The 25,672-nt window shown below is 47.7% G+C and overlaps 1 protein-coding gene across 2 annotated transcripts in view; it reads left to right on the top strand.

The window, feature by feature from the left end:
* Positions 1 to 1,824: 1,824 nt before the first annotated feature.
* The window catches only part of neurl1aa (neuralized E3 ubiquitin protein ligase 1Aa), a 38,660-nt gene continuing 14,812 nt past the window's right edge, over positions 1,825 to 25,672 (top strand). Inside the window, exons 1-3 of one of the 2 annotated variants that reach the window (XM_068596439.1) lie at positions 1,825 to 2,063; positions 15,054 to 15,304; positions 15,589 to 15,910. In XM_068596439.1, the coding sequence (XP_068452540.1) occupies positions 2,030 to 2,063; positions 15,054 to 15,304; positions 15,589 to 15,910 (607 nt within the window). In that variant the 5' untranslated portion in view covers positions 1,825 to 2,029. Of the gene's footprint in view, positions 2,064 to 4,682; positions 4,771 to 15,053; positions 15,305 to 15,588; positions 15,911 to 25,672 lie in introns of those variants that run through there. The other variant, XM_068596438.1, reaches the window with a different exon arrangement.

The raw sequence follows: 25,672 nt of genomic DNA, 5'->3' as shown, positions 1-25,672 counted from the left end.
ACATGTTTTTCCATAACAAAATATTCTGCTTCAAACTATATTTGTTGGCGTTCAGCCTTCCATCCATCATCCAAAACACTTGTCCTGTGTTTCAGGGTCGCGGGGCGCTGGAGCCGATCCCAGCTGTGGGGTGACGCAGCGTTCACCTGACGAGTTAGTCCATCAGACAGAGACACAACCACTCACTCTCACATTACTGTCCTTGGACTGCGGGAGGAGGCTGGAGAACCCGGAGAGAACCCACGCTGACACGGGGAGAAGATGCAGACTCACACAGGAGGACCTGCAGACCGGGATCTGAACCCCCGCCCCTCTTGCTGTGAGGCGTCAGTGCTCGCTGCCACACCGCCGTGCAGCCCGTTAGGCCTATTTAAAAACACTTTAAAAACGGTTTGGTCCGGTGTGTGCAGGCATTGCTGCAGCAGCGATAAAACAGCAGCATACATTACATTTATATGACAATGAAAACACATAATCAGTACATTCATCACATCACATATTAACTAATAAATAGCTTCTTGAGCAGTATTCAGTGGTCAGAGTTGGGAATTACTGTGGTACTTGTACTTTTATTAGTGCTGTGGGTGATTAAAAATGTAAAAAAGTAACCCATGAATGATGTTTTTATATCCATGCTACTTTCTATTTGCTCCCAAGTCCGTTTCACACCGCCCAGGGTTGCAGCTGAAAGACTAAAATGATCAAACAAGCCGCCATAATTCAACCAAGGCGATGAATATAGTATCTTTTACTCTCTCCTATCCCATTCAATACAAATAAATCTCAGCAGCCAATATATTGAGTGGAATACACAACAGTAATTGCAGTCAGTACTCATGCTCAGTATTATTAGTCTATTGATTTACTCCTCATGTATTTCCTTCACAGTTTTTATGCCAGCGGTCCTTCCCGCATTTGGCGCCTAAAGCTTAATTTACTTTCATCCCAGACTGTGTGTTTAACTATCAATAATATATCAATAATAGAGTTTGCTTACAGTAGAATAGTTCACGTTTGTGATTGGTCACATGATGCAAACACCGCCCTCTTCCATGTGAACGCACTCACAGCCGGGTGGAGAAGGTTGATGTCCTCGATGAGCAGTGTGGTTGCTCTTGGGTTCGTTAAGCCGGGTAACAAAGGAGCCCTCTCCTCGCAGGTCAGGCCTCTCACGTTGGGCGAATGACAGCGTTTCAGTCGGTATTCTTTTGTTCATTGAGTCTTTCTTACGTGTAATGCACCTCACTAAGCCTGTCTTCCCACAGCGCCAGCTGGCCCAAAGCAAACACAGAGGTGGCTGAGATTGAGGGCCGTGAGGTCACCGCGGGTATGCGATGACAGCTCAAGTCAGAGGCCTGACTCCTGAGGGGTCACCCGCCCTGTCTGCCAGGGGCCTGAGGCACACCAGGAAGTATGGAAGGTGAAGGAGTGAGTGCTGAGAGCAAAGAATGTGACCACTGAGGTTCTGGGTTCATACTCGGCGTATGCGTGTATCTCCTTATAGATTTACTTCACAGCCAAAGTCCTATGTGGGAAGTGGACGCTGTATGTATTTGTGCATGAATCAATACATAACATGTAATACAGGTCAATGCATCTTTGTTTGTTCCGACTGCTGGCCACGCCCACCTCGCGCGCGCTCACAGACCCCTCTGGTTCCCGCCGCTGCGCGCGGCAGCGTCAAAACGCGCTCAGCCACTGAGTCTCCACCTTTTATGTAAATGCACAGAGAGCGTGCGCGAGGACCGGAGGCGGAGAGAGCGCTCGGTGAAGTGAATGGCGGAGGAGGAGGAGGAGGAGGAAGAGGAGGAGGAGGAGGGGGGAGTTGCCTTCACGGATGTTGTCGCTGCCGCTCAGCAGAGAGAGGGAGCGGGTCAGCGCCTCGCTGCATCTATTCGCAAAGGGGAGAAGCGATAGGCTGCCGTTGGTCGCGAGCGTGCAATCATGTCACGAGCGCCGGACTGCGCGAGCGAGAGCGTCTGAATAATCCACACCGGCGAGAGGCGGACTGTGTGCGGGAATTAAAGCAATGGGTGGCCAGATAACGCGAAATGCCTTTTACGGTAAGAACCCCGCATATGTGTGGCTGCGTGTCCGGGACCGCGCGCGGTGTTGACGGGCTTTGTGTCGCTGGGGCTTCGTTGGCAGAGCGCGGTGTTTGGCGTTGTGTGCGCGCAGCACCGGCTGTTATCAGCAGCAGGTACCGTGTTGCCCTGGAGCTGTTCGTTGGTCCCAGACACGTCACTCCGGTGATTAGAATAAAGGATCGACACGCGCAGCTGTGCTCACTCCTGATTACCTCCTCCTCCTCCTCCTCTTCCTCCTCGACCCATCTCCCATTGAAGCTGCTGCTCAGTGTTGTGATGGTGAGGCTCAGGAGCGCCCGCACGTCAGGAGGAAGTTGCGGGGTTTCCCTGCGCGCGGTGCTGTGGTTCCCCTCCTGGCAGACACAGATGTGGAACAGGAAGGTGGACAGTGTGACCACTTCTGCTTTTGAGCCAAGCCGCCAACTGGAATGAGCCTATTTTGGGGAATTGTTTTGATATCGTGTCACGTGGGTCTCTGTGTGGAAACGTCTTCAGGTGCTCTGGTGTTGGTTCATGGGCTTCAGTCCCTGTGTGTCTTGTTCGAGGCTCCCAGTGGTGACAAACAGCACACAAACAACATCAGCATGGTTTTTAAAAAATATATAACAAAAGTAGTCTTGCTCCTCTCTACCACCATACAGAAGATAAACAATAACAAATGTCTTCATCTGAAGCCACTATTATCAGCATACCGTTGTATAAATACAACTACTATATATATATATATATATATATATATATATATATATATATATATATATATATATATAAATATGAGAGAGCGATATGACGTATGGATACAACTTATTGGAGCTAAGCCTGTTCCTACAGCCTCTTTTGGTTTGGACCACCTGATTGTTCTAATTAAAGCCTCAAGATTGATCCAATTAGTTAAAGACTGAGAGACTACGACAGCAGGCCGAGGAGGCTCCAGCCGCTTCTCTTTAGGATCAAGGTCGAGCACCTCATACACACTCAAGTACAGTAATACCAGTCCAATTGTGAGATGATTCACTGTTGTGTTGTCATGTAAGTGTAACCAGGATTCTGCTAGAACGTCTGGCCTTCATGCGATCCAGTGGGCAGAAAAAAAGAGTGTGTCAGAATAATAATGTAAGAACAAAATGTAGGAACGTAGCTACTGTAAATAAATATCAACAGCGTCAACGCACTTCTTCACATGACGTTACATGACACGCGTGACACCTTTGTGTAAAACAAAGTTACGTAACAAACATCTAGTCAGTGTCGACTCTTTCATGGTGGACACGAGCAGCGGCGTCCTGGTGATGCTGCTGCAAGAGGACTTCCCCTCCGTGACAACATTGTTCTCATGTTAGCATGCTAGCGTTCTGTGTTTCTACCGACCATACACTTTGTGATGGTCTCGCTTATCAGTGTATGCAATTACCAAAATAAATCTGAGCGAGGTCAATGGAGACCCTGCGACACCTGGGGTATCTACCTCTAATAGATAGCGTGGGGACCGCAGGGCGCCGTCTGCATGAAGATCTCTCAGGCCGCCGGCGAGCCCAGCCACATGGTTCCCATTTTAAAAATGGGTGAACTGGGTGAATACAGTACCTGGTCGTTGCCACGAGCCCTCCGGTCCTTGTTTGACAAAGTGAGAGCTTCCAGTGCGCGTTGGCCTCCGGTTCTCCCTTGTCACCAATCCTGTTTGAGATTTTCATGGACGGGATTTCAAGGAGCAGCCGAGGAGGAGGAGGGCGTCCGGTTTGAGGAGCTCCAGAATTGCATCCTTGCTTTTTGCAGAGGATGTCACATGACATCTGTTGCTTCTGTCCATCCTGGAGAGGATCCTCCTCTGCTGCTCTATGAAGCTTCTTCCTGTTTCCCTGTGAAAGGGTTTTACTGTCTTTATTTGGGGAGTTGTTCCTGATCTGATGTGAGGTCCTGGACAGGATGTGATGAGTACAGACTGTAAAGCCCTCTGAGGAAAATCTTGTATTGGTGATTGTGGGCTGTACAGAATAAACTGAATTGAAGTGGTTCTATTGGCTGCTTCAAAACATGACGTTCAGTACACACTGGGACGGTTTGCAGCCGAGTGCAACGCAGTCAGGATGTGAGTCAGTACCTCCCAGGTCTGAGGCCAAGCCTGTCTTCCGGGTTGGGAGTGAGTCAATGCCCCAAACCAGGAGTTCAGGTATCTTGGGGGGTTTCACCAGTGAGGGCTGAATGCAGCGTGAGAGGGACCGGCGGTCGGTTGTGGCGTCAGCAGTTGAACTGGACACCTCAGAGTGGTAAGAGGCCCGGGGAAGACCCCGAACCCGCTGGAGAGATTACATATCTCGTCCCGTCTCGGGGTTCCTCAGGAAGAGCTGGAACGCGTCGCTGGGGAGATTAAGGCCTGGAGTTCCCTTTAGAAGCCTTGTTGCCCCGGATGAGTAGAAGCATAGAGATAGAAGTAAATGCAGCATAATTCAATCTGTCACATTGAAAATAACAAAAGAAAGGTTGTTTCTTTGAATGAAGTTCATCTGCATTTGTTGCTTAACAAGATGTATCCCATCCGATCTTCTTGGGAACACCCACTTCACCAACGTGACCTTCTTTATTTAATCTGTTCCAATAGAATGACGAAGTGGGAGGAGCCATGGGAAATAAGCCATGAGTAACAACATGAGTGTTACTGGCCCTTTCAAAAGTCAACGAAGCTCAGGTTTGTGGATCACTTCAGGCTAACCCGTTGGTCGACACCTTCATAGACAGAAATAACGCTTTAGATTACTGTCAAATACTAGTTTATATCGATGTGCATCGTAAAAGGAAGTTGACTTTACTTGCAAATTACTTTTACATCTTTTACTCTAAACTTCAGTTCTCCTCACCATGCAGACGTGCACACACGTGTCCTTCCCATACGGCTGATGAATAGCTGGTCATAAAATAAACTGAAAATAAACAATCACGTTCAGTTTGCCATCGCAACTGTTCAGAAAGTTGGGTGTTTTTACGTCGTCTATTTTATGTTTTATTTGCACATTGTTTTATAAAAGTAAAGGTCAGACTTGAATAAAGTCACATGTGCATGAGGTAGAAACCCACTACGGGCTTCTCTAAGAAAGAGACGCAACAAACAGTTATGAGTTCATATGCATATCTTTTACCTTTCAGTCCATCATATTTAACAATATGGTTGCAATACATAAACTCAAAAGGTTAAAAACCTTTAGAGTCCTGTGTTTCATAAATGTATATAGACTGAGAATCAGTCAGTTGGCACAACTTCCTGTTCCATAATTAGACCTGGAGGTATTTTAACGAGTCCAGTACGTTGTGAGGTTATGAGCGTTTGTTCTTTTCTTCAACACATTCAAACCAAATCCTCTTCAACTCATTGATGTCCGTTGTAAATCATATATTCCTTGTTCTTTTGTGAGTGCTTTATCTTGGTAACACTTTGAGAACACTGTCGTCTGGAAGGATGTCCTGCTCTGTCTCGTGCGTTGTGCACTGCATGCTCAGGGATCTGCTTATTGTTGCATATTTTAATTATCACCTTCTGTGCCACTAACCTGCTGCACTCCTGCGAATGACATCACTGACTTTGACACTATTTAGTGATCAGAAATCAGCCAAAAGGTAGAAGTGTACTCTATGTGAAGCTCACCGCTGTAATAAACCCACGCTTCAAAAAGTCCCGTTCACAAACGGGAAAGTACACATGTTGCTATGGTGACCACATCCATTCACAGGAAGCTTTCGATGGCGTCCGCTGCTTCTTTCTTACTAGAACCATATTCTCACTTTCCTCCGTACGTGAGCTGCTGTCCTGCTGATGTGCTGGAGGAGGTCAGCCCTCCAGTGTCTGCTCCTCGCCCTCACACCACATCACAGCAGCGTTTTGCTGCATCGGACGCGGCCGGCGTCTGAGGCTGATTGGATGAAGTGTCTGGCGCCGCTGATGTCGATTGGATTTGCGTCTCCAGATACAAAGCAGAGGCTGCAGAGCGCAAGAGATGCGGGATAACAAAGTAACGCTTCTTAACTTCCTACAACGGGATCACGGTGATGTCATGGGATACGCCTCCGGTCATACCGCCATGCATATTTAATACAGCATGCAGACCGACAGCTACTGAACTCATCTGCTCTGTCTTTGTGAGAGAGCACACGGAGGTGATCAGGCCTGAGCGCTGCATAAATAATCCAGCATGAAACGCGATATTTCTCGTTAGGGTATTCAGATTTTTTATATAATATCTTTTTATTATTTCTCAAGATAACACACCAAACCTTTAAGAAAAGGGTTCTTATACCGTTGCAAGTAGAAATTCAAACAACATTGAATGCCTTTTTTTAAATAAACCCAAAGACGTGTTCTCACTCCGGCCGAGAACAGACGAGCGTCTGGCCGAGGCCTTCGAGTCCAGACATGAGACGTGAGCTGAAGCCAGAGCGCTCGCTGCCGTTAGCGCTGCAGGAGCACAACCCACGCAGGGCCGAGTGGACGCTTCGTCAGGCGGCGCCGCGGCCCGACGGGCGCCACGCGCCAACGACGCTTCAGCAGTGAGATGGAGACGGCCCAGAAACGACTTTAAAGCCACGTCCGGACGCGCTCGCACAGCGACGACGGCGAGTTTCTGCACGCTACGACCTGGACGAAGCGGCGCTGTGTTCACCCTGAACGCACGTCGTCCCAAAGTCAATGAATAACCGTGATGGAAACAAGTGTTTTGGCCACAACGGTGCTGCCCCAGTCGACACACACGGGGCAGACCGACCATTACCCTCCTTTGTTCAGCACACATGCTAAAGAGTGTGTGTGTGTGTGTGTGTGTGTGTGTGTGCAGCAAGCCCTTTCATCCTCACCCCCAGGATGGGTCACCTTCTTCGCGGCGCCCACATGGTGACTTCCTGCCAGCGCTGAATGGCATCTCGCTCGCTGCATCTCATTACGCCTCTCCACCAGCCGGCTCTCCTTCGCCGCCAGAGAGGCTTCACTGGATCACACTGAGCCCCGCCGCATGCGGCCTTTGGATATCATTACTTATTGATAAGGTGGTGTAATCCTGCTCGTGAAGAGAATGCGGGAACAGCTGGACGGCCGGTGGGTGATGTCGTTCAGGATTCATCATCTGGGCTGTCTCACCTTTCACTGCCGGGTCAACGCGGTGTGAAATATTAATAGTGTGTGTCTCTCCTGCAGGATAAGCACAGGCCAGGGAACTGGACACACTCCTGTCAGTTTCTCCTGCTCGTACCATCCTCAGTGTGTGGAGTCTGCCTCGTTGCTGAGCAGCGTCTCTCACTCGTTCTTTGGAGTTAGATCATCACGTTCGCAAAAATAATGACATGAATCTGTTGTCCGATCGCCCGGCCCGGTGTCTTATGGTCACATTGATCTGTTTATGCTAAGAAACATGAGCAAGTGTTGGACTTTAATCATGAAAATAGCTTTGAAAACCTAATCACTACTGGACAACAGATACAAGTTGCATCACAGACACATTAATGATTAAAGACTTTGCACGTCAGCCTTATTTTTTACAATGTGAGCCATCATACCCCCCCCCCCCCTATAACTCACCCCCCCCCAAAAAAGCAGCCACCTGACAGCAGCGACTCTCGTGTTTGAAACGGTGCTAAATGACAGGATCACCTGCAGGCTCCTCTGGCCGGCGTCATCATGGACCCCCTCCCCCCTCCAGCCACATTACCATGGACACGACTCCTCCACCAGTGCATCATCAACACTGAACCAATAGATTTGTCCTGATGTTGCCTAGCAGCACGCCCCGGTCCTCTGGTTACCACCAACAAGATGAGCGATGAGCCCGTCATGAGTCCCGTCCCAGAATGCAGCAGCAGCTTCAGTCACTGTCTCTGCCGCGGCGCCGCCTCTCTGTCTCTGAGCCACAAGGCCGCTCGGGTTTCACACGCCGGCGCCCGCGTGGCGTCCGTCACGCGTGTGTGAGCGGCGATCAGGAGGAACAGGAAGCGTATTACCTGTTAACCAGCACGTTAAAGGCAACATGGCTGTCAGCGGCGTGAAGCCGTCTCGGGCCGCGTCTGGATGCACCGACGCCTAAATGCTAATGTGTGTGATTAATGGCGGCTATTATCGCGTGATTCATTTCACAGCCGCTGTGACATCAGGCTGGAATGCCGTTTTTGTCACGAGTCAGTGGGATTGAATACATCATCCGGACACTTCTATGTAAACATCATTAAGACGCGGCTCGTCATTGGCCGGCGGGCTGGTTGCGGCGTTGTAAATGCTGCTGTCAGTGGTCCACGGAGAGAAACGCCAAATGGAGAACTAAAGAGGAACATCTTGCGCTGTAAAAGATGCATTAAAAAATGCTTTCCTTCACCTTTTGTGAGATGGTGACGATCACACTTATTCCAAAAGAGAACTGCATTAGTGTTTTATTACCAGATTGTTTTGGGATCTGAAGCCCAGCAGTAATCAGCTTCATCATTAGCTTTTTATGCAACACCCAACAAGCGACTGCATGCCCGCTCTTTCCTAAAATAGTGTGTGTGTGTGTGTGTGTGTGTGTGTGTGTGTGTGTGTGTGTGTGTGTGTGTGTGTGTGTCTGTGTGTGTGCTCTAGTCTCCTATGAAGAGTGTTAACTGGCCTGTACATGGCAACAATGGGTTGCTATGTGGGCTACCTGTGCTTCATAAGCTGAGACTGAATGTTTGGACGCGCTGTGTTTCCATGCCGCTACCGTAACTAGTCATTAATGTTTATATATATATATATATATATATATATATATATATATATATATATATATATATATATATATATATATATATGGTGGTGATCTGGATCGATGTGTCCTTGAACAAGACACTTAACCCTGAATTGATCCCCGTTGCTGTCTACGATGTTAAAAGCAAACATCTAAGTCACTTTGGATAAAAGCGTCAGCTAAATGTAAAAAAATAAACCTGTTTGTTAGGTACCTTATGATATGAAATCAGCCTGTTTTATTTGGTACCTTATGATATGAAATCAGCCTGTTTGTTAGGTACCTTATGATATGAAATCAGCCTGTTTGTTAGGTACCTTATGATATGAAATCAGCCTGTTTGTTAGGTACCTTATGATATGAAATCAGCCTGTTTGTTAGGTACCTTATGATATGAAATCAGCCTGTTTGTTAGGTACCTTATGATATGAAATCAGCCTGTTTGTTAGGTACCTTATGATATGAAATCAGCCTGTTTGTTTGGCTTATTTCATATCATAAGTTACCTGTTTGTGAGGTGCCTTACTCTCGAGGCGTTGGCAACAGAATAAAGTAAATACGTCCATGTTTACTTTGCTCCCTGTGTTTGTTTGACTCGTCCAACCGCCTCTACTTCCTTAACACGCCGACGTTGACACAGTTTACAAGACGTCGCCTGACTTCCTCTGAGGGTTCAGAACAAACCTGTGCATACCTGTTGTAGGTATGAGCACGTGTGCATGAGAACAGCGTTACGTTACAACCTCCCTGAAAAGGACCAACGCTGCAGGGTTATAGTTCACAAAGTGTATTTATTGTAAAGTTGGGAGCATAAATTATCTTCAGGGTGAGCCTGGCCAGAAACAAACACAACAGTCTGTACAAGTCACCTCACTTCCCTCGCCCACAGAAAGAAACACAAGAAAGTACAGGTGTGTTACCTGTCTCCTGCCAGAACACAGGAGAAAACTACAGTTACTAAGGTAACTAGGGTTCTGTGAATCCAGTGAGGAAGACTGCTTCTGGCGGTCAGAGAGGATGAAATAGAACAAGCGTGATCAAAACATGCAGCATGGAGAGACAGGAGAGAGAGAGCCGGCCTCCTCTGGTTCTCTCTTAAATGGAACCGCTAAATCACCTGCAACGACAAAAAGACCAACAATAGAACAGCACCCCCTCAGGCAGGGAGGTGAACAGCATCACGGTTCATCGTTCTGACGCTCCGGGTCTGTTTAGTACAACCTGCAAGTGTTACCGTGTATTATAACACAAAACGCTTCACACACGTTTAAAAAACAAATTCAAACATTTGATTATTTGCAAATAATATTCCACCTAAATCCCAACAAAACCAGTGTAACCCTGATGTCATGGTTTCATGTAGTTCTGCAGTGGGCTGTCACACCATCGCTGTGCTCTCCACCATGTTTCTGTCCTGCAGCTTCAGCACACTAACAGTCCATCCAACAGCACTAACACTTCTAACATCACAATAAGCAGAAATCACGTTTAAATTAAAACAATAGTCTGGAGAACCCAGCAGTGGGACAGTTTGTAGCAAACATTTGATTATTTGCAAATAATATTCCACCTGAATCCACTCGGTGCAGCTTTACTGTGACCTGACGGGAGCAATTCATTTGTTTCCAGCACCAGGCAGTAAATATTTAAATTGTTTTCTCCCACTTATAAAATGCTATGTGCATGGTAAACCACGCGGGTGAGTAACAACTACACAACTCAGATAAACACTGGGCTCACCTGGTTGTGTGCTGCTCCACAGAGACGTTCACTGGGCTGAAGCAGGGATTAGCTGTAGCAGGCCTGTGTGTGTTGTCAGTGGGATGAAGACCTCTCTCTCTGGGCCAGAGCGACACAGGCTGCTCACCCCGACGCTCCATACAAACACATTCTTGACCTTCAGTAAACGGCTCATGTGAGGCTGTTCAAAGTGTTTTTTCACAGATAGCAAATGCATCAATCTTTGTGCACAGAGTTTTTTAAGAGGCAGCTATCGGACTGATGTCAACAGAAGTCATTTCCTAGCTGTTTACATCCTGAGGTCACATATCTGCTTCCATGGACGTGAGCTTATACTCATGGATTTGTGTTGCTGAGGTAACTGGAGGACCGACACCAGCCGGTAGGCTGGAGGCGACCTTAGTCTGTAATAATCTCTAAGGACGTCAAACTGCAACATGGGATTAACGTGTCCACACATCTTTAACAACAGAACTGCTCTGTGAAATAAGTAGTTTTATCAATGAGACAGTGTTTTTACAAAGTAAATACAAAGCGTATCCTATTCCTTTCTGTTCCATCGTGTGTTGAACAGACCTCAGGAAAACACCGTGGGGTGTGGTGTTGTCTGTGTGTTGCTGCAGGAGACGAGATGACGACAAACTCTCCAGGTCGTCTGGTTTGTAGGTTTATCAGGTCACTCCCCTCAAGTAGGACTTAACAAGTCTGAAACGTTATCATACAGAGATTTTCTTCTCCACCTCAACATTTTGAGCTCAGTAGAATTCACTCAGTGGAACATCAACACGGCAGCTTTAACCTGATGTGGAAATCTCTGTTTATTTCAGAGTAGAAAACTCCTAAAACAACATTAATGGATTCGACCAATCAGATCTCATGAGCCGAGCTGAGTGTTTTTGTTGCCTAAACCTAGTTTACTGTGAGAAGACAGTAAACAAAGACAGTAAACAAAGACAGTAAACAAAGACAGTGAACATGTAGGGAGTGAAAACATTCACGCCATCATCTGACCAAGCGCCAGCATTTGATATGTATGTGTTCATTTAACATATTGATTATTGAAGCTCCAAGTATTTCTTTGCAAAATTTTATCTATCTACCTATCTATCTATCTATCTATCTATCTATCTATCTATCTATCTATCTATCTATCTATGTATATCTTTAGCTACTGAATCAGGCCCATTCAGCGTTTTTTTTTTTTTTTTTTTAAATAAAGACCACATTTGAAAAAAAGGGCTGAACATTTAAATGTCAAATGTGATGACTTTTCTCTTCCCAGGCAGTGCAGTGAGTGACGGTGTGGGCTCCTTTGTGAAGTAGCTCTGACGGCGTGATGCAGTACCAGCGAGCTACTCCATCACACCAAGCATCACGTTAATAGACCTGTACCAAATGCCCCAACGGTTCACTGGTGCCTTGCTTTTTTTTAGTAGCTGAAAACATTTCCCTGCAGCAACTAGAAAAGAGGTTTGGAGCGGTGAGAGTGAACCAGGAGGGTTGTTTTTCACAGTGTAGTTTAGTTCAGGAATAGAAGCCACACACTTCCTCCACCGTACACGTCTACCTACATGAGAGGAAGGGTCAAAATGTCACGGAGCAGTTGAAGACGCATAAATCCCATTTAATCTGGTGTTCAGCAGTGGACCCGTGTGTGACCTGTAGCAATCAGGATCTCCTCTCATCGACCTGCAAATGCAAATACCTGCAAAGCTGTTGTTCGGGAAAAGGCTGGATACCTTTCAGAAAGGTAGAAATCCAGTAAGATGTTGTCGTTGCTCTGTCAGCTGATCTTCCTCTTCCTGCGTGGTTATAAAGAGCTGCTATCTGAGACCATAAATATCATGCTGTATCTGAGTACACAAAAGGCATCTGTTGTGTTGGAGCTGATTGCTGCAGAGGGACAGAGTGCGCTGATCAAGACCTTTTAGACGCATGGGGTTGCTAAGGAACATGAATTTACACATAGCTCGTTCCCTCTGCAGCAGCTGCGCCTCTTTAGAGCCCACTAATGCATTCAGCTCAGTCTGCCCTGTGCCATGTGCACCGCATTCAACAACTGCTCTCCTGCGGCTCCGCCTAAGACAAAAGGCCTCAGCAGTGCTCGTAGTTTGGGGCCAGATTGAGCGGCGGACGCGTACAGAGGGAAACACTGCAATAGACATTAGTGGATGAGAGGGAGAGGACGGCGACAAAAGAGAGAGAGACAAGGGAGGAACATAAAGCTGCAGGCTCTTATCGCGACGCCACAGGACATCTGCTGCTGCCGCTGTGTTGCTTTCTGCTGTTTGTTAGTCAGACGGTCCCCATTGATCATGATACAGGATATGGAGCGAGTCCACCAGACACTGTGTGTTCTGCTCCACATTTCCATCTTCATTTATCCCTCCTCTCTTACCGTAGTTGGTTCTGATTCAACTCAGAAGACATGCTATTGTTCACACTCAGGCTGGTCGCCTGTAAAGACCTAAAAGTACAAGTACTTCTGTATGTAGCATGTAAATATATTTTACGATGTATTCTCTGTGTGTTTACCATTTTAGTTGTGTTGTTTGGATGCTAACCGCGATTAGCATTTCTGCATTAACATGTTGACAATGTTAACATGATCTTATATGCTAATGAGGACGGTTCGTAAGATCACTTCATGTTCTGTTTCTACAGTTTTACAAAAGATTCAAAGTAAAAACCCTTACGCCACCCTGGATTCCTGGGTCTTTATTTCATGGATCTGCTGTTAGCTATCTATCTATGATCTAGCTATCATTTTCAAATCTCGGCATTTATATTTAATCTGTGACAAATGTGAGTCCCTCTAAAACACTGTTATTATCAGAAAACCTACATAATCAATACATATTCCTGCTTCCGGAGGCATTGTGTGTTCAGGTTGTTCGTCCATACTCGTGAACACGATGAGGGAATCTCTTCAAATTGGGCTCAATCGTCAACCGGAGGACGAACTGATCAGATCACGTCGACCTAACGAAAGACATTTTTGGCCATAACAAAAACATGTCCCACAAATGTCTGATATAGTGAAGAGATGACATTTGTGGATGGAAACTACAACTTACGGGCCTGACAGAGCGAGGCGATGCTTCTGGTCCAGATAGGTGCTCAAAGGTTTGGTGTTGAAATGTAAGTGATACATCAGCGTAAACATCGGGTTTTGCTGATGTTTATGCTGACGTATCAGTTCCTCTTATTTGAAGAGCTGGAGTTTGTTTCTAGCCAGGGAGAAATCAATCAAAGAAGAGACAGACGTTCCAATTTCCCCACTGACGGTAGTTTAAATGGTCCATAATGCAACCCAGCTGGGAACATGAGTCCCAAACGCTCCTCTACATCTCAACCTGCATGAAATGTTGATCACTGACTGATGGAAGAGCAGAGTAGCCCAGACAAGTTGAGAGAAAGTGGGCACAACAAAAATAAAACCACTCCACCACAAAATACTGGAATGTTTAAACAAAAAAAACAAAACTTCTGGAAATCATTTAGCATCCGAGAACGATGGTATCGAAACAAAGGCTCGCTCTCAGAATACTAATTCGTCAATTTTAATCTGGCAGCTACCAGCTCTGGAAAGTCTGTGCTCTCGCTGCAGCGCATGTTGATTCATCCCCCTCAGCCACTCACCCACGCTGCAGTCACACATTCACTGGATCATCCTGGATGCTTCAATTATCCAGTCAGTCGAGTCTTCCTCTGCGTGTTGGAATGCATGGAGACATTCTTTACTCCACTGCTTTCTTTTAAACAAGATTAATGTCATAATCTCAGTTTCAATTCAGCCCATAGAAGGATCTTGTTATTATTATGTACGTGGTGTGTAATATATCAACCCATTCTCTCTCAACTTAAATACTGCAGCTGGGTCCGTGCCCGTCTGTGTCTGATACGACGCACAGAGGCACCCTTCAGCGTCCGTATGAGACGCACCTGACTTCAATAAAAACCCATCCACTTTGGTATCAGACGCTCAGAGTCGGCTTCAGGCAGAGATCAGGGTGCCGAGTTCAGAGCGCCGAGGTCAGGGTGCCGAGATCGGTGTGCCAGGGTCAGGGTGTCGAGGTGTGCCGAGGTCGGTGTGCCTAGGTCAGGGGGCCGAGGTCAGGGGGCCTCTGTGTGCCAAGGTGTGCCGAGGTGTGCCGAGGTCGGTGTGCCTAGGTCAGGGTGTCGAGGTGTGCCAAGGTGTGCCGAGGCCGGGGTGCCGAGGCCGGGTTGCATGGGGGTATCAAACAAACAGACAGGTATCCAACTGAACAGAGTCGACATTGACCATCACATTCAAAAGGGCCATTGGTCTGGCACCAGCTCTGTGTGTGAGTAACCAAGGAGCATAGCTACTTGGACATGTGTGGCAACGTCGACCTGCATGGAGATTTGTTAAATACAAGAACTTAGGAGTCTTAGATTATGAGGTAGTGTGTGGTTATTTTCTGTGATGTAAAACTGTCTGTGCTTCGTCCTTCTCTTGTCTCTCCCGGCTCAGACTCCCTGGGGGGCCCGTTCCCGTCCACGTCGCATCGATGCCACCACAAACCCAAGAGGTGCCTGCCCATCCAGTGCGGCAGCGTTGGCGGGCGTCTGCCCGTCAGCCCACTGCTCTTTCATCCAAACGCCAAGGGGTCCCAAATCGTCATGGACCTTTCCCAGAAGACAGTCAAGAGGCAGGCCAGTTTCTGCAATGCCATCACTTTCAGCAACAGGCCCATGGCGCTGTATGAGCAAGTCCGCCTCAAGGTATTCCCTGTCAGAGAGGAACACTTGAGCTCCTGAAAGACTGGGAGCTTTCAAACAGACTAAATGATTGTACCGTTTCTATCTCAGGTTTACACTTAATATGTGGACTCAACTGCACAGTGATTTCATTGGAATGGAAACCATCAAGAGTCAAATACTTTGTAGAAGTTGAGAGTTTGGGGTGATACACAGGCTCATGTCGAATAGCTGTCTCTACTTTTTTTAAAAATTCTAAGAAATGATTTTCTTTTTTTAAAGCCACATATGGTTCTCTTTCTCCTCAGATTACTAAAAAGCAGTGTTGCTGGAGCGGGGCTCTACGTCTGGGCTTCACCGCCAAAGACCCATCCAGGATAAACCCAGACAACCTGCCCAAGTACGCCTGCCCCGACCTGGTGTCCCAGAGCGGCTTCTGGGCCAAGGCCCTGCCCGAGGAGTTTGCCAACGAGGGCAACGTCATTGCCTTTTGGGTCGACAAGAAGGGCAGGGTCTTCTACCGCATCAACGAGTCCAGTCCCATGCTGTTCTTCAGTGGAGTCCGCACAGCCGATTCCCTCTGGGCCCTCATCGACGTGTACGGTCTGACCCGCGGAGTGCAGCTGCTAGGTAAGATGGTCCAAGAAGCGTAAAATGAAGAGCTGAAGAGCTCTGGGACCCAGAACCCGGGGGGGTAAAACACCAGATGAGAACATGTTTAACAGAATAGTATATAACAGAGTAAAGAGAAGAATATGATCCAGACTTTTGGCAGCCGTCAGGACTGAAGGAGTAAGTGCGTTGGCGTCTACATGCGTGGTTTTCACTATACACACATTTTCATGGCTGCTGCTGGACGAGACCCCAGTTGTGCAACCACTCTGAGATGTCACATTCTTTTTACTGAGTGAATTATTTTACCCAGTTCTGATTATCCAACACAGCTGTGACTCTTTTTCTCAGATACCATTGTGATTTCTGATCATAGTGGGCCAAGATAATAAATCACCAGATGCTGGAGGGTGACACATATTGTAACCGCGGACAAATCAGATGCATGTTGTGTCTCTTACCGCATGGAGAGCTCACCGCCTCGCCGATGAAACTAAAAATCTGCTGAACGAAATTTACTTTTCTTCACTCGGGATCTGTCCGGCCGGCAAGTTGATCCTCATTCGCCACTGTGACCGTTCATGGCAGCTACTCGCTAGTGTTACATCGGCTTTCCTCAAAGACAAGCGCTTTAAATAATAATGTTATCATTTGGAAAGCTTCAGGGAGACTCGCCCAGGTCGCCACGATGTATACCATTTTATTTCACTTGCATCCCAAGAATTAAACTGTTTGACATTAATTTAAAAACACAGAGCAACATTAAACCATCAACACCAGCATACTAAACGTATGTGTATAGAAAGTGCATGCAGTGCAATGTCATCGTCCCCGCTTACGTTCAGGATTCTCACAATATCACAACAAGTAGTGCGTTTGTGAAGCTGATCGGTCAACTCCTCACAGGAAGTTGGCCAATCGGCTTCCTGTGTGCAGCAACAGGCAGCTCGCGGCGTGGCTCAGGTGTGTGTGAGACGACATGGAGAGGACGCTGTTGGTTGCTGAAGATGTTAGTGGTATCAGTTCTGCAGGGCTGGAGGGTATTTCCTCGTTGAAATACGTTTTCTTGCCTCTCGACCGCTCAAAGCTTCCAGGCTCCTGATTCTGCTCAGCAGAGGTGGCGAGTACAAAACCACAGTCCATGACGCCGTGTTTTAGCGAGTGATGTGTTAACGTGTCCTCCCAGTGTGATCATGTGTGAGCGCTCTGCTTACGACTATCAAACTGTCTCGTCGACGCATCTGTTATGATCATTTTTCAGTGTCTTCGCTTTCTCTTTAAAAACCTTATTAGGATGTATATTTCTGCACATGGCAAAGAAGCAGTCCTTTGTGGAGGTTACCCTTCCTGTTTTTGTGGACAGTAAAGCCTTCCATGATGCAATGGAACCACGATGAACAAAGGCTATCTATATCTGGCCAATATTTGGCCCCCGTGTTTACACAAAAGCAGCGAGGGGGCTGCTGTGCGTTATCCAGCCGCGCTGGGCAGCTTAGCACGCAGAGCCCAGGATAGTATGGGCCAGCCTTTGATGTCAGGGAATGGACACACACATTTGTTTTCCCTGGAGATTCAGTGCTGTCATCCCTCTGCGCTGTGAGAATAGACCAGGGGTCACGCGGCTCAGAGATATTGTAACTCCATCCGCTGCGTCGATCGGTATCTTGGTGGGATGGATGTTTAGTGTCTTGAGTATGAGGGCGCCCATATTCTGCTTTTGGTGTTGGTTCATAACTCAAAGTCCTGACCTAATAAATTACTGTTAGCAGATGGATGTCAGATTATGGACCCACAGAAAAAGGCTCAAATATCAAGTAGCAGAGAGCCACTATTCAGGCCAAGGTCTGCTGTGATTGAAGCCTCTGCAACGCATCGTTGTGAGAGACGTCTGACCTCTTCAGACTCTGCTCCAAGCACCCGACCCGGGCTTCTCCTTAGTCCTACTTCAGTCATTCCTACTGTCTTTTCAGTCGGGCCGTATGCAGGCTCATGTTCCTCAGGGGGCCAACTGACGGACATCTGTCCCCACAAACGGGGGCCTGTTCAGAGGGGTGGAACGCTACCGAAGGTCGAGATAGAAATACATCATCCAGACAAGACACGGCCCTTTGTGACGCTGAATGGCCAATTGTGTCGGCTCCGTGCATCACGTTTCCGGGCGCAGCGCTCCGTGAACCTTTCCCTATCCGTGGATAAGCCCTCGGGCTCCCACATCTGAGGCCTTCCTCTCGCTTTCACTCCTTATTTAATCTGGCATTTCAGCTTTTTCTCCTTTTTCCAGCCTCGGGTTCTCAAATAAACCTGCAGCGCTGCAGGCAGCACTTGGAACAATAGAAACGGTCAGAATGAAGCAATTGATGCCAACGATGAACTACAGGTTGTGTTTGAAATGCTTTTACTTTAATTCATTTCTTTTTGTCACATTCTCACTCTACATCTCTATTCTTTGCTGATGTGATTTTCTCCTGTTGGCTCAATAACATTTCTATTCTCTCTCGGCAGAGAGAGATTATTCATTATGCCTCCTTGGAAAAACTATAATCCTCGCTCCATAAAGCATGAATTATAATTCTATGGTGGATTAAGTTTCTCGCTCCAAGCCATTTTGAGCTTGTGTATGTAGGTCTTTCATAATGTAAACCATCGGGCTCTGATCGTGTCTCCAGAGTCTCGGCAGCGATACGTGATTCTCCTTCCAGCGGTTGTGTTGCTCAGATTAGTGCATGCCCTGTCCTCCTCCATGACACATGCCAATCACTATGACCACAACTATTGATTACTATACTATACAACTATAGTGCAGTGCCGCTTCACACGCACAAAGCAAGCGTGCATCCATGAAGAGGGGTGAATTCATCATTACTACATGTAGAGTTCTCTATGTATTATGTTGTTATGAAGCCAACTTGTTGCTTGTAAGTCATTCATTAAATAAGGACTATGTAGATATGGACTCACATGTTAGAAGTTAACAGACTTGTACTAGTTTATCTCTCTTTGACTGGAAGGTCCCACGTTGTCAGGGGATGAAGGGAGTAGGACCCAAACGCCGTAGAACAGGTCAAAGAATATTTCATTCAAACACAAAAGGTTCTCAAAAATAGACCAGGAAGAAAAACCAAGACCAGATTTACACAGAAGGAACCGACAAGGAGACAAACAGGGTTTGAATACAAGAGGTGACGAGCAGCAGGTGAAGAGAACACACAACCAGGAACCAGGTAGACAATCACACACAACCACCAGGACAGGAAGTGCAGCGGCACACAGGACACAAGACTACAAAATAAAACAGGAAACAGAAAACTACAAATCAGTCTTCTTGTTAACGTCGACGTGTGTGTGTGTGTGTGTGTGTGTGTGTGTGTGTGTGTGTGTGTGTGTGTGTGTGTGTGTGTGTGTGTGTGTGTGTGTGTGTGTGTGTGTGTGTGTGTGGAGAAGGGGGGAAGGCAGCTCTAAAGTTATTCATACGAAAATATTGATTATAGCCGCTTTATTTCTTTCTTCATATCTCAGCACATGTTCAGAGCGAATGATTTGCAGCGACTCTGCATCTTCAGATGTTTCATCAGTTCAGCTCTGAGGTCAGAGCAGAAGCAGAAGGAGGACGGCCGCCGGCGACATTTGGAGCGGCTTTGATGTAGAAAGATTGAAATAGGAGCCATATCATGTGATAATCTACCCGGAGGATTCACCAGGGTGATGCATCATACATGGCAGGAACAAGAGAGGAGGAGGGGCAGGAGTGATTTTGTGGTTTCACACCCCTCTGAGCACCATGACAGCTCTGTTTGTTTCCCCTCCCATCTGCCATCCTGCAAATGAAGCTGAGAACAAACGATGCTGCAGCTCGATGCTCTGAACACAAGCAGCCTCCACAAGACTCATCCTGGAGAACTTGTTCTGATAAGAAGCACGAAACATGAGCACAGTGCCAGTAACAAAAGGTTTGCTCTTCTGAGGGAAGTTGTGCTTCTGGAGCTGCTGCCGACCGGAAGCTCGAACGTACTTCAACAACCCAAAAGTGAAAGTAAAAGCACAGCTTGTGTTTCCATGATACTCTGCAGACGACATGCGCGTTGATCCAGGCAGGAAGTCCTTGGTTTACATGCCCTACTTTGAACCTTTTAAAGGCGGTGGCAGGTTTCAGTTTGTATGGTAGCTCGATCATATGAAAGTTGCAATGAAAAACAGTTTTGATTTGATTTTCTTGCGATAAGACTTGATTAGTTTTCTCCAAAGAACTCTTTTGTTTGTGTCACAAGCGCTGCGACGTGTTCGAGCGCTCTGGCCTCTCTGCAGACGCGGTGACGTCTCTGCTCAGGTCCTGCGGAGGGAGCAGGAGATCGACTGCACCTCCAACGCGGAAAATAAGAATATTGGTGCGGTTTGGCAGCGTAATCTTTAGGGCAGACTGAAGCTGTCCCCAAGGGCTGGAAATCCAACAAGCCAGAAAAAAGGTTGTTTAATTTACACCCAATGTCCCATTCCCCAAGGTTGTTGCATGTGTAAACACACACACACACACACACACACACACACACACACACACACACACACACACACACATCATGCACACAGAAGAACTTTACTTGACATCGGGAAGGCGGCTGAGTTACTGAGTAATTCCAGCTGTTGTAAAGCCAGCAGCACTCTCGTTGTATGAGTCAGTCACAGTGGAGCTTTAATCAAGAGGAGCTGTGGAAGTTCCCTGAAGGACGAGGAACTCGGTCTGATTGCAAAGCCTCGAGGCCACCAGCACTTTTCATCCTTTCATCCGGGCTGATTCAGAGAAGCGGTTTTGCCGGTCCAGCCGTCAAACTCAAAGGATGCTGCAGTTAATCTCGTTCACACTGAAACGTCGCGTCCTGGAAGATCTCTGTGCTCCATCAGAGGCGACTGCATCCACCCGGTGTGGTGCAGACTCTGACGTTGTCCTCAGGTGACGGGTTGAATGAAAGTGTCTGGACAGGAGGACGAGGTCTCGTTGACCATCAGGAGGCCACCAGTTTGCTGTCAGTCTGCGTGATTGACAGAGCGGTTTTCTGCATTTTTATTCTTCTCCAAATCAACCAGAAAACACGATGCAGGTGTCTCACACGCTCTGACGCATGTAGGCTCTTTCTTTGATGTGTGTCTGCATATCGCCTCCTCTCTTCTGCAGGCTGTGGGCCAGTGTGCTCGTCCTGGAGGACAGTAGTTCCTCTCCTGGTAGCCCCTCCCTTCACTGAATGAATGGGTGAATGATGAGTGTTAAAGCACTTTGAGTGGTCGCAGGACTGTAAATGTGCCATTTGCCATTTTTACGTCACTTTGTTTAATTGCATCAATGTGCTTCTGTCTAAGGATGAGAGATGTGAGCGAGGTGGAAAGGACAACTAATCCTGGAGGCTTCAGTCCTTCAGTGAGAGGAAAACAATGTGTGAAGTCCTGATGGATGAAGGCGCAGCAACCCCCTCCTCCTCCTCCTCCAACTCTTTGCTTACGTCTTTCCCGAGACGTGTCAGAAGAGCTAGCTTATCGCTGACAGTGCGCCGGCTCACAAGACGGACGCTTCCTGTTTAGCATTGGCAAGGCTCAAGTGAAGGACGCCTCCTCTGATGGAAGTGACTTCCCTCCCTCCCAACAGCAGCTTCCACACATCATGTGCTGGGAGGTTTTCCCTCCTCTGCTCTTGCAGGTGTGGGAATCGGTGATCGAGCATCATTTGTGTGGGCGTGGGAGTAAAATGCAGGTCTTTAAGCAGCGTTTACAAGCGGACACATCGTCTACTAACTGTTATAAATGTGGAGCGTCAACGGTTTACAAACCCTCACAGACTTCATTATCATCCCAACACATTGTCGCGCCAGCGAGCAGCGACACCCTCATGTGAGTAATAACTGAGGGGACAGTTTTTCACAAACTGTCTTTCAGAGGCTTCCTCAGCTGTTAGACAGCAGCGAGCCGAGAGGAAGGCGTCTGGTGGTCCAGCCCGGCCGTCTGGATGACGGTCCAGAGTTGGGCTGCGTTTTGTGAAGGGCAGAAAGTGTCATGGTGGTTTGTGGAGGGTTCCCTAGACGTCTGGGCTTAAGATGTGTGAATGAAAAGTCTCTCTCTGCACACAAGGTGACCCATGCAGGCCTTTGCGTGCTGTTTGGATTTGTACCTTTTCTAAAATGTTGTATTGGAATATTTCTGCATCCCTCAACACACCGCTTGATGTAAGAATTACTAACATCACGGAAAGCTTAAACAATAATGTGCATCTTAAAATAAACTGGCCTGCAGCTTTCCATGCAGTTAATTCATCCTGTAAAAGGAGGCGTGTGAGCAGGCACTCGTTTCAGCTCTATTCTCATTTAACATCGTTGTTGTGCAGAATTAACGTATTAGGATTCTGATGATTTCAGGCTTTTAGATTGTGTATTTTCTGTGCATGATTTAAGTGTGTTTGCTCAAAAGATGTGTGTTTTGTCTCGTAGTGGAGCCTCAAACATATGAGACGTACTGGTTTTAAATTCAGATGCAACTTTATTGTCGTTGCACAAGGCGTTGTACGAGGACAACGACATGCAGGTCAGCATCCGCCATCTTGGTTTAAACAGTCTGTATAGGAATAATAAACATATAAGAGTCACTCACGCCATGACGCTTATCGGGATACACACATGGGATTGGCTGAGCAGCATCACGTGACGCAGAACGCATCTTCATCGATGTGCTTCCTGAGCCGCTGAACGAGAGCCGCAAACGTCTTTTAATGCGGCGCTGCACCAACATGCAATGACCTGACTGTCTATCAGTTGTGGGTCTGCCTCTCAGCGCCCTGGTGCAGGGACATGGGAGTGTGTTGACCGAACAGGTGTGTGTGTGTGTGTGTGTGTGTGTGTGTGTGTGTGTGTGTGTGTGTGTGTGTGTGTGTGTGTGTGTGTGTGTGTGTGTGTGTGTGTGTGTGTGTGTGTGTGTGTGCATCAGCTCAACCTTCAGAGGCATGGTCTGCTTTGCTTTTCCCTTCCCACGTCATTTCAAACGGTTTTCTCTCTCCGGTTGGCCACACGGAGACTCATCACCATGAAAAGCTTTCTGCATATCTTGAGTCGCAAAGTGTTCAGAGAAACAAACACTGTTGAACTGTTTCTGTCAAGAAAAGAGCCTCTGAGAGACGTGTGGTTTCTTCTCCTGTTGGCCCTCGCTGTGCCTCCAGGAACATGGAGTCTTCAGCCAGGAGGGATGACAGAAGTCCTTCAGGACCGTGTTGTTCTGCAGCTCAGAGACACGGAGCAGGGTCCTCGTACTTCTGGGAGAAAGCCATTACTTTCCAGTGAAATGATGATTTGATTACTACGCGCACTTGACTTGCACTGTTTGACTTGGCAGTCGTCCTCCCAGTTAATAGCTGCACTTATGTACAAGTCCTGATGCTTCACACGGCCCAACAACAACACACAGCAGAGAAGATGCTGTAAATCTCTCATTTCTGGAAATGTAGTTTACTGTTGCGAAGACCTCGAGGCATCAAACAAAGCCAATGCATCCAGGTTGTGTTCCTTGGCTTCAGTTTGCTTCATGATTTATGACGCCTGTTGGTCAGAGAGCTGCAATGGCCAAGAAGAATAAACTGTATTTGTTTGATTTGTAAGATAGATGTTAAAGTAACTGGACCTCCAGGTCGCTGAGTTCCTCTCTGAAGAAGAGGAATCAGAAGTCCTGAGCAGATCCCTTCTTAGTGGGGTGAAGGTGTGTCAGGTTCACATGGAGGTCTGTGTGTTTCCTTCCTGAGCTCCAGAAGTGTTCCTCTGGAGCGATGGGTCACCTCCATGTTTCCTCGTCCCGGCCTGAGGCCACAGCGCTCACATGGTGCATGAGTGTTCCTCCATGACTCCATCACACGCATCATTCACAAATACACGTTACTCATGTTAATCAACCCCCCCCCCCTCACCTCCTTATGGGGAACCAGTGTAAACGCTGACGGTGACATTACTCTGCTCTGCACTCTGCAATCAGAATGAACTTCCTGATAAGTGAAGTCTACGCTAGTCTATTGACATATTTGTGTGGGATTGTGGGAAAACAGCAACATGAAGGAGAAGAAGCCTGATGGGGCTCGAACCCCCGAGCCGGCCGGTGATCGTACGGGACTCAACCCGAGCTGAGCCAAAGAACCGTCACAGGTCGACTCCCAAGCAACTCTGACGTCCTGATCGGTTGAAACGGTAAATTAATCATTCAATATTAGTAATATATAATCAATAAATCCTCATTGTCTGCTTCTCAAACATGTTATTGGGTCCATTGTGAACGGAACCGTCGGTGCAGCTTCAGGAGTCGAACCAGTTTTCTATAAATATGAACGATAGCAACGCGGTTGAGCACAGGAATAAAACATGTGGGGCTTAAATCTAAGAACCTTATGATGGAGGTTATTAACGCTAAGGGCCTGGCATGCTGATTGGCAGAGAGGGGGAGGGGGAGGGGGGGGGGGGGGGGGGCTGGATTCTGCCGATGACCTCAGGGACGGGGCTTTTGTGACTTACCGGGCTCGCTGCCCGGCTCTTTGTGACGGCCATGTGTCGCCCCGGGAGCCGGCTGCTCTTTCCAAAAGCCCCGGGTTCAAAGCCGCCCAGCCCGATCAGGGCGAGGGATTGGACCAGCGCCAGGGAATAAAGAACATCCCAAACATCTAGCACAAAGACCCCTCTGACTCCATCTCTCTTCTCCACCACAGCTCTCTCTCTTTCATGTCTCTCTCTCTCTGAGCCGAGCTGTCTGACTCTCTGACTCTGTTCATAGCTGAAGTCTCTCTGGACTTCCTGTCTGCAGCCTCTGCCGGTCCAGCTGATCCCAACCGTTCCCTTCGCACCTCGTGTCCTCACGTCTTGTCGTCTCTTCCAGCAAACCTCCTCCTTTTCATCCCCTCTTCCTGGTTCCCTCTCTCTGTCTCCACCTTCGCCGACATCGGATGAAGCCCTCCGGAGCCGATGGATAAAGATAAGCCCTGTGAGATAGATTGTGTTTGTGAGATGGAGTAAATCCCCCCCCCCCCCCCCTGCACACCAGCTCAGCCCCTTTGTGAGTTCCTTCTGCTCAGGCTAGCAAAGCCACTAAGCCAGCCGGTGCCTCCATCCAGCTCCCCATGCGCAGCATTAGCTCTCCTGCTTTGTGGCTTTTCCCTCATCAAACACATTTACAACGTCGGCCATTGAGAGCAGCGAGGGCCAAGACACTCGGGGCGCCCTGTGTCCGTGCACTCAGTCCAACAGGTGTTTAATTATTCAAGTCGAAACCAATCCAGGGAGAGGAAGAAGAACAGAAGGCGTTCCAAACGGGCCGACCCACAACTCCCACGCGCCCCTGCACGAACCAGTGAATGGTTCAGCCCAACCAGCAGGTCTCACGTTGGGTTTGAAATTTAATCAAAAGTGAAGAATCAGGTGATGACCCCCCCCCCCCCTCCCCTCACAGTGTCAGCAGCTGCATCTTTCATGGCCCCATTACAATGTCCTCCTACATGACACACACACACACACACACACACACACACACACACAGAATGTTTAACGCTGCTTTCGAAGTGCAAAATCTTGGCCTCAGCCAATGAGAGGAAGCATCTGCGTGCCGGATTTGAAAGGGACCAATGAGACAAAAGGATCGTATCTGCTAAAAACGCAGGTGCACCACAGTTAGTGAGCAGCAGCTGGTGAGCTCACACACACACACACACACACACACACACACACACACACACACACACATGGACACATGCACACACACGTGCGCTCACACAGGCGCGGACAC

This window comes from Clinocottus analis, unplaced genomic scaffold (genome assembly GCF_023055335.1).
Source record: "Clinocottus analis isolate CAN_PGR_092001 unplaced genomic scaffold, fCliAna1.0.p SCAF_37, whole genome shotgun sequence".
Classification (NCBI taxonomy): Eukaryota; Metazoa; Chordata; class Actinopteri; order Perciformes; family Cottidae; genus Clinocottus; species Clinocottus analis.
Note: the sequence above shows the minus strand (reverse complement) of the source record. Positions and strands in the feature narration are given on the sequence as shown.